At 39.9% G+C, this 17,100-nt stretch overlaps 1 protein-coding gene across 5 annotated transcripts in view; it reads right to left on the bottom strand.

Annotated features, from left to right (window-relative positions):
• CD163 (CD163 molecule) overlaps nt 1-16,393 on the bottom strand; it is a 44,858-nt gene extending 28,465 nt beyond the window's left edge. For 4 of the 5 annotated variants that reach the window (XM_044914931.1, XM_044914933.1, XM_044914932.1 and 1 more), the window contains exons 1-4: nt 16,217-16,371; nt 15,711-15,797; nt 14,419-14,739; nt 10,953-11,273 (exon numbers count right to left, since the gene is read on the bottom strand). In XM_044914931.1, the coding sequence (XP_044770866.1) occupies nt 10,953-11,273; nt 14,419-14,739; nt 15,711-15,797; nt 16,217-16,247 (760 nt within the window). In that variant the 5' untranslated portion in view covers nt 16,248-16,371. Of the gene's footprint in view, nt 1-10,952; nt 11,274-14,418; nt 14,740-15,710; nt 15,798-16,216 lie in introns of all 5 variants that reach the window. The other variant, XM_044914935.1, reaches the window with a different exon arrangement.
• Between the last annotated feature and the right edge of the window lie 707 nt (nt 16,394-17,100).

Raw genomic sequence — 17,100 nt, 5'->3', positions numbered from 1 at the left:
TATATATATATATATATATATATATATATATATATATATATATATATGATGGAATATTACTCAGCCATCAAAAAGAATGAGCTCTTGCCATTTGTAACAACATGGATGGACCTATAGGGTATAATGCTTAGTGAAATAAGCCAGACATAGAAAGGCAAATATCATATGATTTCATTTATATGTGGACTCTAAAAAACAAAACAAATGAACAGACTCTTAACTATAGAGAACAAACTGGTGGTTGCCAGAGGTGAGGTGGGCAGGGGGATGGGTGAAATGGATGAAGGGGGTCAAGAGGTACAAACTTCCAGTTATAAAATAAATAAGTCAGAGGAAGAGCAAGATGGCAGAGGAATAGGAGACCTGGATTTTCTCTGGTCTCGGGAATTCAGCTGGATAGGGATCAAACCATTCTGAACACCTACAAACTCAACAGGAGATTGAAGAAAAGAATAGCAACAACTCTCTGAACAGAAAAGCGACCACTTTCTGGAAGGTAGGACGTGCGGAGAAGTGAATCTGAGGTGATATTTGGGAGGATAGATGGCGGGAGAGGAGTCCTCCGCCGGCCGCTTCTGGCAAGTGATAGAGCAGCGGAGCACAAAATCGGAACTTTTAGAAGTCTGCTCCGCTGAGGGACGTCGCTCCAGTGGCTAAGAGGGGGTGGAAACCTCATGGGACAGTGTGGTCTCAGGACCCTCAGGATCACAGAAAGACCGGGGGTGCCTGAGTGCGGCAGAGCTCCCAAGTATCAGAGCGGGGAAGCCGGCTGCAGAGACAGAGCCGAGGCGTGGGCTCTCAGCTCAGGGTTGCCATAAACTGTGATCCATAGCACAGTCGGGCCACTGCTCCTCCAGCAGGGACCCAACAAGCAGCAGATCCAGGGAGACTCCCCTTCCTCTCCCGGGAGAAGCGGCGTGGGAGTGCACTGCAGGGATCTGCTGGGTTTGGAGATTCCACAACTAGTCGGGTGCCAGAGATAGAAACGCTCAGTCACAGGCCAGGTGAGCACGGAGTGCGGCTGGAGACCGGGAGACAGGAGTGATTGACTGCTTTTCTCTGGGGCGCACTGAGGACTGGGGCCCCGAGTTCTCAGCTCCTCCGGGGCAGAGATTGGGAAGCCGCCATTTTCACTCTCGTCCTCCAAAGCTGTGCGGAAAGCTTGCAGAGAACAAAAGCTCCTGAGAGCAAACCCGAGCAGATTACTTAGCCTGGACTGGGCAAGGATGGGGCAATTCTGCCTCCAGCAAAGACATTTGGAAACCGCGGCAACAGGCCCCTCCCTCAGAAGATCAGCAAGAACAGCTAGCCAATAAAATTAACAAGTCAGGAGAGGACAGATGTTGGCGGGCATGCAGAGAAAGGGGAACCCTCCCACACTGTTGGTGGGAATGCAAGCTGGTGCAGCCACTCTGGAAAACAGTATGGAGGTTCCTCAAAAAGTTGAAAATAGAGCTACCCTATGACCCAACAATTGTACTACTGGGTATTTACCCCAAAGATACAAATGTAGGGATCTGAAGGGGTATGTGCACCCCGATGTTTATAGCAGCAATGTCCACAATAGCCAAACTACGGAAAGAGCCAAGATGTCCATTAACAGATGCATGCATAAAGAAGATGTGGTATTATATATATACAATGGAATATTATGCAGCCATCAAAAGGAATGAAATCTTGCCATTTGCAACGACATGGATGGAACTGGAGGGTGTTATGCTGAGCGAAATAAGTCAATCAGAGAAAGACATGTATCATATGATCTCACTGATATGAGGAATTCTTAATCTCAGGAAACAAACTGAGGGTTGCTGGACTGGTGGGGGGTGGGAGGGATGGGGTGGCTGGGTGATAGACACTGGGGAGGGTATGTGCTATGGTGACCGTTGTGAATTGTGTAAGATTGTTGAATCACAGACCTGTACCTCTGAAACAAGTAATACATTATATGTTAAAAAAAAAAAAAAGAAGAAGAAGATAGCAGGAGGGGAAGAATGAAGGGAGGGAAATCAGAGGGGAAGACAAACCATGAGAGACTATGGACTCTGAAAAAACAAACTGAAGGCTCTAGAGGGGAGGGGAATGGGGGGATGGGTTAGCCTGGTGATGGGTATTAAGGAGGGCATGTCCTGCATGGAGCACTGGGTGTTATACACAAACAACGAATCATGGAACACTACATCAAAACCTAATGATGTAATGTATGGTGATTAACATAACATAATTAAAAAAAAAAAAAAGAACAGCCAGCCAAGACCAAGTTTACTGATCAATGAGAATGGCAGAACTCCAGCACTAGGGGAATACTGCACATAGAATTCATGGCTTTTTTCCCATGATTCTTTAGTCTTTCAAAGTTAATTTTTTTTAACTTTTTTTTTTTAATTTTTCTTTTTCCCTTTTTCAACCAACATCTTATCAATCCCTTTTTTTAAAAATCTTTTTTTATTTTTCATTTTTAGAGTCATATTCTATCCCTTCATAATAGTTACCCTTATTTTTGGTATATATATATAAGTTGTTCTCTCTTTAAAATTTGGGATACAGTTTCTTCTAACAGATCAAAATATACCCCAAGTATCTGGTGTATGACTTTGTTCTAGTCTCCTGCCTGATCCTACTCTCTCCCCCCCTCTTTTTTTAAATCTTCTTCTTTCTTTTTTCAAACAACTTCTTATGTTATCAATTCCTTTTATAAAATCTTTTATAATTTTCACCTTTACAGTCATATTCCATCCCTTCATCATATTAACCCTTATTTTTGTACATATATAAGTTTTTCTTTCTTTAAAATTTTGGGAGGCACTTTCTTCTAACAGACCAAAATACGCCCAAAATCTAGTGTGTGGCACTGATCTATGCACCAGCCTGATCATATTTGATCATATTCTGTTTTGTTTTTGTTTTTGTTTGTTTTTATCTTTTTCTTTTTCTTTTTCTTTCTTTCCCTTTCTTTTCCCCGTTTCAAGTCTTTTCTGATTTGTTTAGTGTGCGATGTTATTACCCTGTTAGCATTTTGTTCTCTCATTCATCTATTCTCGTCTGGACAAAATGACAAGACGGAAAAAATCACCTCAACATAAAGAACAAGAGGCAGTACCAACTGCCAGGGACTTAATCAATAAGGACATTAGTAAGATGTCAGAACTAGAGTTCAGAATGATGATTTTAAAGATAATAGCTGGGCTTAAAAAAAACACGGAAGTTATTAGAGAAACCCTTTCTGGAGAAATAAAAGAACTAAAATCTAACCAAGTTCAAATCAAAAAGGCTATTAATGAGGTGCAATAAAAAATGGAGCCTCTAACTGCTAGGATAAATGGGGCAGAAGAGAGAATCAGTGATATAGAAGACCAAATGATGGAAAATAAAGAAGCTGAGAAAAAGAGAGATAAACAACTACTGGATCACGAGGGCAGAATTCGAGAGATAAGTGATACCATAAGACGAAACAACATTAGAATAATTGGGATCCCAGAAGAAGATGAAAGAGACAGAGAGGGGCAGAAGATATAATGGAGCAAATTATAGCAGAGAACTTCCCTAATTTGGGGAAGGAAACAGGCATCAAAATCCAGGAAGCACAGAGAACCCCTCTCAAAATCAATAAAAATAGGTTAACACCCCGACATCTAATAGTAAAACTTACAAGTCTCAGAGACAAAGAGAAAATCCTGAAAGCAGCTCAGGAGAAGAGATCTGTAACCTACAATGGTAGAAACATTAGATTGGCAACAGACCTATCCACAGAGACCTGGCAGGCCAGAAAGGACTGGCAGGATATATTCAGAGCACTAAATGAGAAAAATATGCAGCCAAGAATATTATATCCAGCTAGACTGTCATTGAAAATAGAAGGAGAGATAAAAAGCTTCCAGGACAAACAAAAACTAAAGGAATTTGCAAACATGAAACCAGCCCTACAAGAACTATTGAAAGCGGTCCTCTAAGCAAAGAGAGAGCTTAAAAGCAACATAGACCAGAAAGGAACACAGAGAATATACAGTAACAGTCACCTTACAGGCAATACAATGGCACTAAATTCATATCTTTCAGTGGTTACCCTGAATGTAAATGGGCTAAATGCCCCAATCAAAAGACACAGGCTAACAGATTGGATAAAAAAATAAGACCTGGGCGCCTGGGTGGCTCAGTTGGTTGAGCGACTGCCTTCGGCTCGGGTCATGATCCTGGAGTCCCAGGATCGAGTCCCGCATCGGGCTCCCTGCTCGGCAGGGAGTCTGCTTCTCCCTCTGACCCTCCCCCCTCTCGTGCTCTCTCTATCTCATTCTCTCTCTCAAATAAATAAATAAAATCTTTAAAAAAAAAATAAGACCCAGTGATATGCTGTCTGCAAGAGACTCATTTTAGACCCAAAGACACCTCCAGATTGAAAGTGAGGGCATGGAAAACCATTTACCATGATAATGGACACCAAAAGAAAGCTGGGATGGCAATTCTTATAACAGACAAATTAGATTTTAAACCAAAGACTGTAATAAGAGATGAGGAAGGACATTATATCCTACTTAAAGGATCTATCCAACAAGAAGATCTAACAATTGTAAATATCTATGCCCCTAACATGGGAGCAGCCAGTTATATAAGCCAATTAATAACAAAAGCAAAGAAACACATTGACAACAATACAATAATAGTGGGGGACTTTAACACCCCCCCTCACTGAAATGGACAGATCATCTAAGCAAAAGATCAACAAGGAAATAAAGACTTTAAGTGACACACTGGACCAAATGGACTTCACAGACATATTCAGAACATTCCATCCCAAAGCAACAGAATACACATTCTTCTCAAGTGTCCATGGAACATTCTCCAGAATAGATCACATCCTAGGTCACAAAGCAGGTCTCATCTGGTACCAAAAGATTGGGATCATTCCCTGCCTATTTTCAGACCACAATGTTTTGAAACTAGAATTCAATCACAAGAGGAAAGTCAGAAAGAACTCAAATACATGGAGGCTAAAGAGCATCCTACTAAAGAATGAATGGGTCAACCAGGAAATTAAAGAAGAATCAAAAAAACTCATGAAAACCAATGAAAATGAAAACACAACTATTCAAAATCTTTGGGAGGCAGCAAAGGCAGTCCTAAGAGGAAAGTATATAACAATACAAGCCTTTCTCAAGAAACAAGAAAGGTCTCAAATACACAACCTAACCCTAACCTAAAGGAGCTGGAGAAAGAACAGCAAATAAAGCCTAAACCCAGCAGGAAAAGAGAAATAATAAAGATCAGAGCAGAAATCAATGAAATAGAAACTAAAAGAACAGTAGAACAGATCAATGAAACTAGGAGCTGGTTCTTTGAAAGAATTAACAAGATTGATAAACCCCTGGCCAGACTTATCAAAAAGAGAAGAGAAATGACCCAAATCAACAAAATCATGAATGAAAGAGGAGAGATCACAACCAACACCAAAGAAATACAAACAATTATAAGAACATATTATGAGCAACTCTATGCCAGCAAATTAGATAACCTGGAAGAAATGGATGCATTCCTAGAGATGTACCAACTACCAAAACTGAACCAGGAAGAAATAGAAAACCTGAACAGACCTATAACCACTAAGGAAATTGAAGCAGTCATCAAAAATCTCCCAACAAACAAGAGCCTAGGGCCAGATGGCTTCCCAGGGGATTTCTACCAAACATTTCAAGAAGAATTAATACCTATTCTTCTGAAACTGTTCCAAAAAATAGAAATGGAAGGAAAACTTCCAAACTCGTTTTATGACGCCACCATTACCTTGATCCCCAAACCAGACAAAGACCCCATCAAAAAGGAGAATTACAGACCAATATCCTTGATGAACATGGATGCAAAAATTCTCACCAAAATACTAGCCAATAGGATCCAACTGTACATTAAAAGGATTATTCACCACTACCGAGTGGGATTTATCCCTGGGCTGCAAGTTTGGTTTGACATCTGCAAATCAATCAATGTGATACAATACATTAATAAAAGAAAGAATAAGAACCATATGATCCTCTCAATAGATGCAGAAAAAGCATTTGACAAAGTACAGCATCCTTTCTTGATCAAAAGTCTTCAGAGTATAGGGATAGAGGGTACATACCTCAATATCATAAAAGCCATCTATGAAAAACCCACAGCGAATATCATTATCAATGGGGAAAACCTGAGAGCTTTCCCCCTAAGGTCAGGAACACGGCAGGGATGTCCACTATCACCACTGCTATTCAACATAGTATTAGAAGTCCTAGCCACAGCAATCAGACAACAAAAAGAAATAAAAGGCATCCAAATCGGCAAAGAAGAAGTCAAACTCTCACTCTTTGCAGATGATATGATACTTCCTGTGGAAAACCCCAAGACTCCACCCCAAAACTGCTAGAACTCATATAGGAACTCAGTAAAGTGGGAAGATATAAAATCAATGCACAGAAATCAGTGGCATTCCTATACACCAACAACACGACAGAAGAAAGAGAAATTAAGGAGTCAATCCCATTTACAATTGCACCCAAAACCATCAGATACTTAGGAATAAATCTAACCAAAGAGGCAAAGGATCTGTACTCAGAAAACTATAAAATACTCATGAAAGAAATTGAGGAAGACATAAAGAAATGGAAAAACATTCCATGCTCAAGGATTGAAAGAACAAATATTGTGAAGATGTCAATGCTACCTAGAGCAATCTACACATTCAATGCAATCCCCATCAAAATACCATCAACTTTTTTCAAGAAATGGAACAAATAATCCTAAAATTTGTATGGAACCAGAAAAGACCCCGAATAGCCAGAGGAATGTTGAAAAAGAAAAGCAAAGCTGGTGGCATCACAATTCCAGACTTCAAGCTCTATTACAAAGCTGTCATCATCAAGACAGTATGGTACTCACACAAAAACAGACCCACAAATCAATGGAACAGAATAGAGAGCCCAGAAATGGACCCTCAACTCTATGGTCAACTAATCTTTGACAAAGCAGGAAAGAATGTCCAATGGAAAAAAGTCTCTTCAACAAATGGTGTTGGGAAACTGGACCATTTCCTTACACCACACACAAAAATAGACTCCAAATGGTTGAAAGACCTCAGTGTGAGACAGGAGTCCATCAAAATCCTAAAGGAGAACACAGGCAGCAACCTCTTTGACCTCAGCCGAAGCAACTTCTTCCTAGAAACAGCGCCAAACGCAAGGGAAGCAAGGGCAAAAATGAACTATTGGGACTTCATCAAGATAAAAAGCTTTTGCACAGCAAAAGAAACAGTCAACAAAACCAAACGACAACCGACAGAATGGGAGAAGATATTTGCAAATGACATATCAGATAAAGGGCTAGTATCCAAAATCTATAAAGAACTTATCAAACTCAACACCCAAAGAACAAATGATCCAGTCAAGAAATGGGCAGAAGACATGAACAGACATTTTTCCAAAGAAGACGTCCAAATGGCCAACAGACACATGAAAAAGTCCTCAACATCACTCGGCATCAGGGAAATCCAAATCAAAACCTCAATGAGATACCACCTCACACCGGTCAGAATGCCTAAAATTAACAAGTCAGGAAACGACAGATGTTGGCGGGGATGCGGAGAAAGGGGAACCCTCCTACACTGTTGGTGGGAATGCAAGCTGGTGCAGCCACTCTGGAAAACAGTATGGAGGTTCCTCAAGAAGTTGAAAATAGAGCTACCATACGATCCAGCAATTGCACTACTTGGTATTTACCCCAAACATACAAATGTAGGGATCCGAAAGGGTATGTGCACCCCGATGTTTATAGCAGCAATGTCCACAATAGCCAAACTGTGGAAAGAGCCAAGATGTCCATGGACAGATGAATGGATAAAGAAGATGTGGTATTATATATATACAATGGAATATTATGCAGCCATCAAAAGGAAGGAAATCTTGCCATTTGCAACGACATGGATGGAACTGGAGGGTGTTATGCTGAGCGAAATAAGTCAATCAGAGAAAGACATGTATCATATGATCTCACTGATATGAGGAATTCTTAATCTCAGGAAACAAACTGAGGGTTGCTGGAGTGGTGGGGGGTGGGAGGGATGGAGTGGCTGGGTGATAGACATTGGGGAGGTATGTGCTATGGTGAGCGCTGTGAATTGTGTAAGACTGATGAATCACAGACCTGTACCTCTGAAACAAATAATACATTATATGTTAAAAAAAAAAGAAGAAGATAACAGGAGGGGTTGAATGAAGGTGAGGAATCGGAGGGGGAGATGAACCATGAGAGACTATGGACTTTGAGAAACAAACTGAGGATTCTAGAGGGGAGGGGGGTGGGGGGATGGGTTAGCCTGGTGATGGGTATTAAAGAGGGCACGTTCTGCATGGACCACTGGGTGTTATAGGCAAACAATGAATCATGGAACACTACATCAAAAACTAATGATGTAATGTATGGTGATTAACATAACATAATAAAAATAAATAAATAAATAAATAAATAAATAAATAAGTCAGAGCAATGAAAAGTATACCATAGGAAATATAGTCGGTAACACTGTAATAACTTAGTATGGTGACATATGGTGACCACACTTATTGTGGTGGACAGCTAATAATTTATGGAATTGTTGAACCAATATGTTGTACACCTGAAACTAATATAACATTTATGTCAATGATGCTTCAATAATAACTTTTTTAGAAAAAGAAGACAGGGGGTGCCTGGGTGGCTCAGTTTTTAAACGTCTGTCTTTGGCTCAGGTCATGATCCAAGGGTCCTGGGATCGAGCCCCCCATCGGGCTCCCTGCTCAGGGGGAAGCCTGCTTCCCCCTTTCCCACTCCCCCTGCTTGTGTTCCCTCTCTCGCTGTGTCTCTCTCTGTCAAATAAATAAATAAAATCTTAAAAAAAAAAAAAAAAGAAAAGAAAGAAAAAGAAGACAGGACTTTTCAGTACAGAGAACATGTACTATAAAAAGAGTTTCTGGGGCGCCTAGGTGGCTCAATCAGTTAAATGTCTGACTTCGGCTCAGCTCATGTCTCGGGGTCCTGGGATTGAGCCCCACATCGGGCTCCCTGCTCAGCCAGGAAGGCTGCTTCTCCCTCTCCCACTCCCCCTGCTTGTGTTCCCTCTCTTGCTGTGTCTCTCTCTGTCAAATAAATAAATAAAATCTTTAAAAAAAAAAAAAGGAAAACATTCCTAACAGGAGATCTAGAGGCCACATTTTATCTAGAGGTTTGTCTGACTATCACAGAGTTTTTATTGGAATTCTTTGTTTTTTATTGGAATTTCTTTGTTTTCTTGTTAAATATATATTTGCATGTGTTTAGGTGATATGCACACACTCCAGTTTGCCCAGGACTCAACACTGATTCATTACCTGTCTATGACTACCTGGTTTGCGTTATACACCTGGCCCCTTTGTGACCACTTCCTTAGTCTAAAAGCAAGCAAAGAGAAAAGGGGACCTCATCATTACCACTTTCACCTCCCCCAATCAATATTCCTCAAAAAACAGAGCTTGATCCTGAGCCATCTCTTATAATAAATAAGTTGCCCCTTTCTTCTGGCAGGTTTAGCATTTGCTGTCGCAATACAGTTTACTGGGAGTCCTCAGCATTGAGAAGAAATGTGCTGATTGGGGACCTAGAAAGATTTTGGTGGGTAAAGGAGAATGGAAGGTAACTCCTGTGCTTTTTTCGATCCCTAATCCCTCTCGCTTTCTTCAGCTAACAAATTCCTTCTCTGTTGTAGGAATCCCATTCATTGTAGTTCAAACAATAGATGGTCATGTTGTCCAACAACAACAAAAGGCCAATGTAAGAAATAGAAAAAGAGCCAGAACCCCCATGACACTGTTTCAGTGTTTGAATCCAGCCATGCCTGAAGCCAACAGTACCTCTGGATTTCCCAGTTTTCTGAGTCAGTACCCTCTTTCCTTAAAGTTAGTTAGTTAGTTAGTTAGTTAAAGTTTGAATTGAGTTTTCGTCATTGGAAGAAAAGAAGATACCTGGTGAATACAGGGACATTTTTACTCTATTACATTTTTCTGAACTTTCTCTGGGTTCAGGACCTACTAAGCTTCAAACTAAGAATTTAAGTGAAAAAAGGTGTGTCATCCCTGCACACACAAATCCACTGTCCCTGTGCCCTGAGCAAGCATGGAACACGAAAGTCTCTAGACAGAGTCCGTTCATACCATAGCACTAGCTTAAATGAGGTTTTAGTAGAAAACCAAACTATTTTTTATCATTTGATTCTGTGAATTTGAACTAATATTTTGGGAAGGGGTGGATTAAACTCTTTGCAGGTAGAGGATGATAAGGAATGTGATTTGTTTTTAAAACTCATCCCAAGGGGGCGCCTGTGTGGCTCAGTTGGTTGGGCGACTGCCTTCGGCTCAGGTCATGATCCTGGAGACCCGGGATCGAGTCCGACATCGGGCTCCCTGCTCGGTGGGGAGTCTGCTTCTCCCTCTGACCCTCCCCCCTCTCATGCTCTCTCTCTCTCATTCTCTCTCTCTCTCATTCTCTCTCTCTCAAATAAATAAAATCTTTAATAAATAAATAAATAAATAAATAAATAAATAAATAAATAAATAAAACGCATCCCAAAAGTACAATTTGCTAGTTAAGCTGGGTTTTTTTTTCCTTTTCTCTTTTTCTTTCTTCTCTTTTTTGGGGGGTTGGGGGGAAGAGGAAGGATTGGATTATTCTCTAAACACCTCCTTCTATCCTCATGACTGGGATCTCAGTTTCCCTGTTCATCCTTCCTCCCTAACCTAGTTATTCTCATTTCAGTTAAGATAAAATCTCCACAGGTATCAGATGGGGAACCTGAAATTAGGTCATAATAAGGTGATTGAGGAAGCAGGCCTCATTCTGTTTTTAAGAGTTCAGGCTTTTCAGACTCTTACCCCCTTTCTTTTGTCCTCTCAGGAAGAACAGAACAAACCCAGATCAGTCCTTACCTAAGCAAATCACTGCCACATCCTCAGAGTGATCACAGTTATGCTTTCCCCATCCTTCGTGCTTGCAGTTCCAGAGAGCTGACTCATTTCCACTGCATATAAGATCATCAAACCAGATTGGTCCAGAACCTTCTCCAAAATTAGCTGAACCAGAGAAACTGACAGCACTTCCACATTCGAGCTGTTTACAAACCACAGAAGCATGATCTATGTTGAAGTTATCATCACACACTGTTCCCCACTGTCCTTGGAACTTGACCTCTATTCTTCCAGAACACTGATTTCCTCCATTCATCAGCCTTATCTCCAAGTTGGATCCATCTAGAGCAGAGAAAAGACCAGAGTTCAGAAGTGATATTCATTCAGAAGTGACTTTAGGAAATAAGATTTCTCTGGACGTTTGAGATTTGATGCTGTCCTTAAAAATGGTGCCTCATTTTGGATGCTGCCCATCTTTACATATTGGGGAATTTTAATCTTTTAAAGACCAGCTAACAATGAGGACTTTCCTCTACACCTACTTACCAAGGAAAATGTTTTACAGATTAAAATTTGCTTTCTGTTTTGTTTTATTTCCTTCCATTGTTAAGACAAAGTAAGCACTCTTTTATATAGAAATTGATAAATTTGACTTAAAGCAGTTATTTTAAAAACTAGAGAAAATAAAATTAGTTCATCCAACAAAGTAGCAAAAATGGAAAACTTTTGAACATTTAAAATCTTTATTTTAATCTGTCTTTATTATCTACAGTTCAGAGCATGAAGAATTACCTGAAGTCAAATATAAAATTAGAAAACAGGAAAAAGGGGAAAATAAAAATGCCTAAGCATTCACAATAGTTTGCAAAAGCATCCTTTGGTATACCAAATTAATAAAAATTAAAGAAAAAATAAGTCAAAATAATTCATTTCTTACCAATCTCCTGTTTGAATCAAAGCTTCCCCTCCCCCAAAGCATCTGGTACCATTTTTAGCAAAGAACAGCTCTTTCATAAAGGAAATTCTCTCTATACACTCTTCCCTAGATTTTCTATGAGGACTAAAATACCCAAGAAAAGGAGATTTGGGATGAAATCTGGGGATACATCACATGAAAAAAAAAAACTGTTTGGGCTTGAACAAAATTTTTAGAGGCTCTCTTTTTGAGAAAGGGATTCACTTTTAGAAGCTCTAAATACCAGGCAAAGACCTCTACTTAACAGGATTTTTTATTCTGGACAATTAATAATCATAAAAGTAGTAGTTCACAATTAAAATATTCATCTTATGTTCCAAGTGTATCACCTAAGCTATCAATCTTTACAACATTGAGCATTACGTGTTATTCCCACTATCCCTACTTCACAGATAAGCATTCTCAGTTTGCCTAATTGTCACAGGATCATACACCTAGAAAACAGTAGAGTCAGGAAGTTAAAAGAAAAAGCAGTCTAACACCAGCCTTTATTCTCCTGACTGTTATACTATATTGTCCCTGCGCGTGTGATGATAACATAACCTCCCAACAGGTAGAGGTTCTAAGGATTGAGCATTAGTCAGGTTGGGGAAATCTCAGAAATATAGCCTCTGAAACCTCATGGAACTAGGGAGTCCTTGGGCGACTAGGCATGTACCAGTTGGAGCATTCACTGTATAAACTTCAAAAAGCAAATTTGATTAATTCTATCCTTAAGTATGAAAAAACAGAAAACAAGAGTTAAAAGTGCTACACTGATGTCTTAGCTTAAACAGCTCTGTAGGCTGCAATAATTATAGTAAGAGTCTGGCAAGAGTTTTTTTTTTTAAGATTTTATGTATTCGTTTATTTGAGAGAGAGAGTAGGGAGGAGCAGAGGGAGAGAGACAAGCAGACTCTGTGCTGAATGTGTAGCCAGACCGAGGCTCAATACCACCACCCCAAGATCATGACCTGAACCAAAATCAAAGGTCTGATGCTCGACTGACTGAGCCACCCAGAATCCCTGAGCCTGGCAAGATTTATTAGGATTTTTAACTTTGCTGTAGATGCTCCATGTAAATGTTACTATTGTTATTCCCTATCTTTCCCCTGTAATGATTAACAATAAAAGACAAGAAGAGGGAGGAGGGGGAGGAGTGGGAGGAGGAAGAGGAAGAGGAGGAGTGGGGAGCGCAAGGATGGAAGGAAGGAAAAAGGAAAAAGTAGAGCTCTACATGTATTAAAGCACTGAGTTTTCAGAAACTAAAGTTTAGAAAAGTTTAACAACTTGCTCAAAATAACATTCATGAGCAGCTGAGTTGGAATTTAGTCCCGCATTTTTCTTTTTTTTTTAAAGATTTTATTTATTCATTTGACAGAAATAGATACAGCAAGAGAGGGAACACAAGCAGGGTGAGTGGGAGAGGGAGAAGCAGGCCTCCTGCAGAGCGAGGAGCCCGATGTGGGGCTTGATCCCAGGACCCTTGGATCATGACCTGAGCCGAAGGCAGATGCTTAACGACTGAGCCACCCAGGCACCCCCCGCATTTTTCTAGATACTAGCCTGTGTTGTTCTCAACACAACCCAACGCCTGGAGAGAGATTAGTCCTTTCTAAAAATCAGTCCCATGGAGGAGATGGTCTCCAAGAAAGAGGCTAGGAGAGAGAGGCCAGTGAAATGAACAAGGAGAAATGGGAAGCCCAAGAATCTGAATTGGGTCATAAATATGACCCTGGGATTTACAGCAGAAAGGTCTGACGCAGAACTTTCTGAGTTATTGTAAGGTCAACTGAGATACAATTTATGAAATGTTTTATAAATCAAAACCACCATGGGGCATCTGGGTGGCTCAGTTGATTAGGCATCTGACTTGATTTCGTCTCAGGTCATGATCTGAGATCAACCCTGTGTTGAGCTCCATGCTCAGTGGGGAGTCTGTTTGAGAATTCTCTTTATATTCTCTCTCTCTCCTTCTCCCTCCGCCCTTCCCCCAGCTCTCTCTCTCTCTCTCAAATGAAATAAATAAATAAATCTTTAAAAAAACCCACAACAAACCACCATTAAATAAAATGAACAGCATTATACACTGGAAAAAGCAATTATACTTGGCAAAACATCCTTCCTCCAACAAAGGATTAGTGCTAGGAATATTTATATCTCGATTCAGTAAGTTGAATATCAGTGAATGGACAAAAAGGTCAATGCACAAAAGCAGCACATTACTGAGAAAGAGGACAAAGAATTCACTTAGATATCATACTTTTATGTAGGAGTAGAGACTTATAGTAAGATTACTGACTGTAAAATTGAGGCTGGTCACTTCCTTATTGATTGTGGTATTCAGAATCTCTTTTGATTTTTTAATGGGGTTTGTCATGCATCTTCTGGTCTTTAGCAATAGATTGGGTGATTTTATATATGAACGAGATGACTTACAGAAAACTGGCTCCTTTTCATTTTTAACCCATCTACATACCACCCCCCCCCCAAAGCATTTCATGTCGAGGCTTTGACTTTTGTAAGTCCTACCTGAGCAGGTTACTCCAACATCTTGTTGATGAGTGCAGTTATGCTTTCCCCATCCATCATGTTTGCAGTCCCAGAGAGCAGATTCATTCCCTCCACAAGAAACATGATCCATCCAAATGTGTCCAGAGCCTGGCCTGGAATTAGCCCATCCAGTGGCTTTGATAGCAGTGGGACATCCCAGCTGCCTGCAAACCACAGAGACCTCATCCATGCCCCAGCCATTATTACACACAGTTCCCCATTCCTCCTGGACTTTCACCTCCACTCTCCCGGTGCACTTGTCTTCACCATCAGTTAGCCTCAGCTCCTTCTCTGTTCCCCCTGCAACAATGTGTAAAGGCAGCGATTGGTCGGGATCCAGAGCAAGTGGAGAATTATTATTCCTTAGATTACTTATTTTTCAAAGTCAAATTTGAGAAACATTCTGGACTCATCCATGGTACAATAGAAGAATGCTATTTCATGGGAATGCAAGTACAAATATCAGCATCACAGGCTTCAGATGAAGCAAGGACATAAAACCAGTTAAGCTAAGTAACGCAATTGTGAGATTCTTTATAATGTCGATTTATATAATCTTCACAGAGAGTTTACTATGTAAATAATATATTACAAAATTTTATAGGTATGAGCTATGTAAGTTTCTCCAAGTTCGTAAGATTGATAGAAAGAAGGCTCATGATGAGGAAGAAGAGACCAGTCTTAAGGAATTTAACGCCCATTACACACATATATGGAAAACACCAAGAATTCTTAAAATACTAGTTGAAATCTGGCTGAAACTTTTCTACTTAAATGGAAGTTGAGATGGAGATATTTTCCTATTATCTCCTATCATGAAAAAAATCCCTCTCCCTCCCCCAAACCACCCGCCCCCCAAATGTCTCAGCTACCATCCTACGATTACTTTAACTAACATAGGAACCTGTGGTCTCACTGATATCTATCTGGCCTCCCTCAATACATTTTAAGGTAAATTTTGGCATTTGATTTTATTAAAGTGTTCCTCAAATTCCATTTCATCCCAATAATTCTGAGGTTTTTCCTCTTCTGTATTGTTCCCTATTTTTTAGGTAGACATTATTTTAAATCTTTAAGCAAAATGCACATTTTTTTTCCTGTGAAAGTTAATTTTATTTTGGGGGAACCATGCTATTTTGTTCATATTTTGGTGTTACATGGTTAGGATCTTACTTTGTGCTTTTAATATCTGATCCTTTGAAATCATGAAGCATGTTTTTAAATGCTGTTGAGCCTTCAGGAGAATTATTTGCATTTGACAAAGCACTCACCGAGAGAACTGGTGATCAAACAGGCACTGAGAACTGAGACCACAGCCACAGTGGAGGGGCTAAAGAGGATGAAACATCTTCTACAGTCTGTGAAAAAAGAAAAAAAAGAAGAAAAGAAAAAGGACAAAAGTACTGCCTTCCCAAAAAAGAGAGTTTGGAGAAGACAGATAGTTTCAGAGATTTGAGGTTAACAAGGGAAATCGAACCAAGACAAAGAACCCTTCCTTCTAAAAGGCAAGGTGGACAGGAAACCTTCATACTCAGGACCATGTAGTCTCAGTGAAATAGCTTTGGAAATGTTCATTTTAGAGGTGACCTAGGGGTAAGTAATAAGGAGGAAGTTGTGGATGGAAAAGAATTTCAAGAGCAGACCTTAAAACCTGGAAAATCGCAAAAGCATCGATGAAGCTTAGCAGGGGCACAGAACGAAAGTCAACTACTGAGGTCCCTGTCTCTAAGCCCACTGGACCCAGATGGCAAATGTAGACTAAATGAGAAATGTTTACCTGCAGATCCAGAGTTTCCATGTGGGACCATTCTGAGTTTGTCCAGTCCAAAGTTTTAATGATTTCTAAATCTTCTTGTATTTTTCCTTAGAAATGTTCTGCTAAAGAGGAGGACCACTAAGACTTCTAAAAATCATCTCATTTCCACAAAACAAAACAAAACAAAAAAACCAGAAAGGCTACATAATGGAGGTGGAGTCAGTCAATGAAAAAGGGAAGTCATTCATAAACTGAGGTTCCCTTTCATGCTCATGTTTTCTTCAATATGGGACATGAAACAGCCAAAAGGAATTGAGAAACATTTACTACAGATTTATAAAAATTAAGGGGAAATATTAACTCATGTCCTATTGCTATTGAAATGAATATTTAGATTTCAGTACTTTGTTTTGGACTAATAGAAACAAGAATGACAATCATTATGTAGTTATGTCAAAAAAACTAAAGTGAAAGAAGCAAAGCATAATTTAATAATATTTTATCACTATAGTCACTTGTAATACTATTACCATAATCAAATGTACCAAATGAATAAATCTGTAGACTGTCTACGGACAGCACTTGCTTTTTCTTTTCTAATGAGATGAAGGGTGCCTGGGTGGCTCAGTTGGTTAAGTGTCTGCCTTCGGCTCAGGTCATGATCCCAGGGTCCTGCGATCGAGCCCCGCATCGGGCTCCCTGCTCAGTGGGGAGCCTGCTTCTCCCTCTCCCACTCCCCCTGCTTGTGTTCCCTCTCTCGCTGTGTCTCTGTCTGTCAAATAAGTAAATAAAATCTTAAAAAAAAAAAAGCTTTTCTAATGAGATGAATAAAATTAGCCATGACCATTACAGATTCTACAAATGGTGCAATACAAATTTATAAGACATAACTTTAGCTCTAAATA

The sequence above is a fragment of the Neomonachus schauinslandi genome, chromosome 5 (assembly GCF_002201575.2).
Source record: "Neomonachus schauinslandi chromosome 5, ASM220157v2, whole genome shotgun sequence".
NCBI lineage: Eukaryota > Metazoa > Chordata > Mammalia > Carnivora > Phocidae > Neomonachus > Neomonachus schauinslandi.
This window is presented reverse-complemented; position numbering and strand designations above follow the sequence as displayed.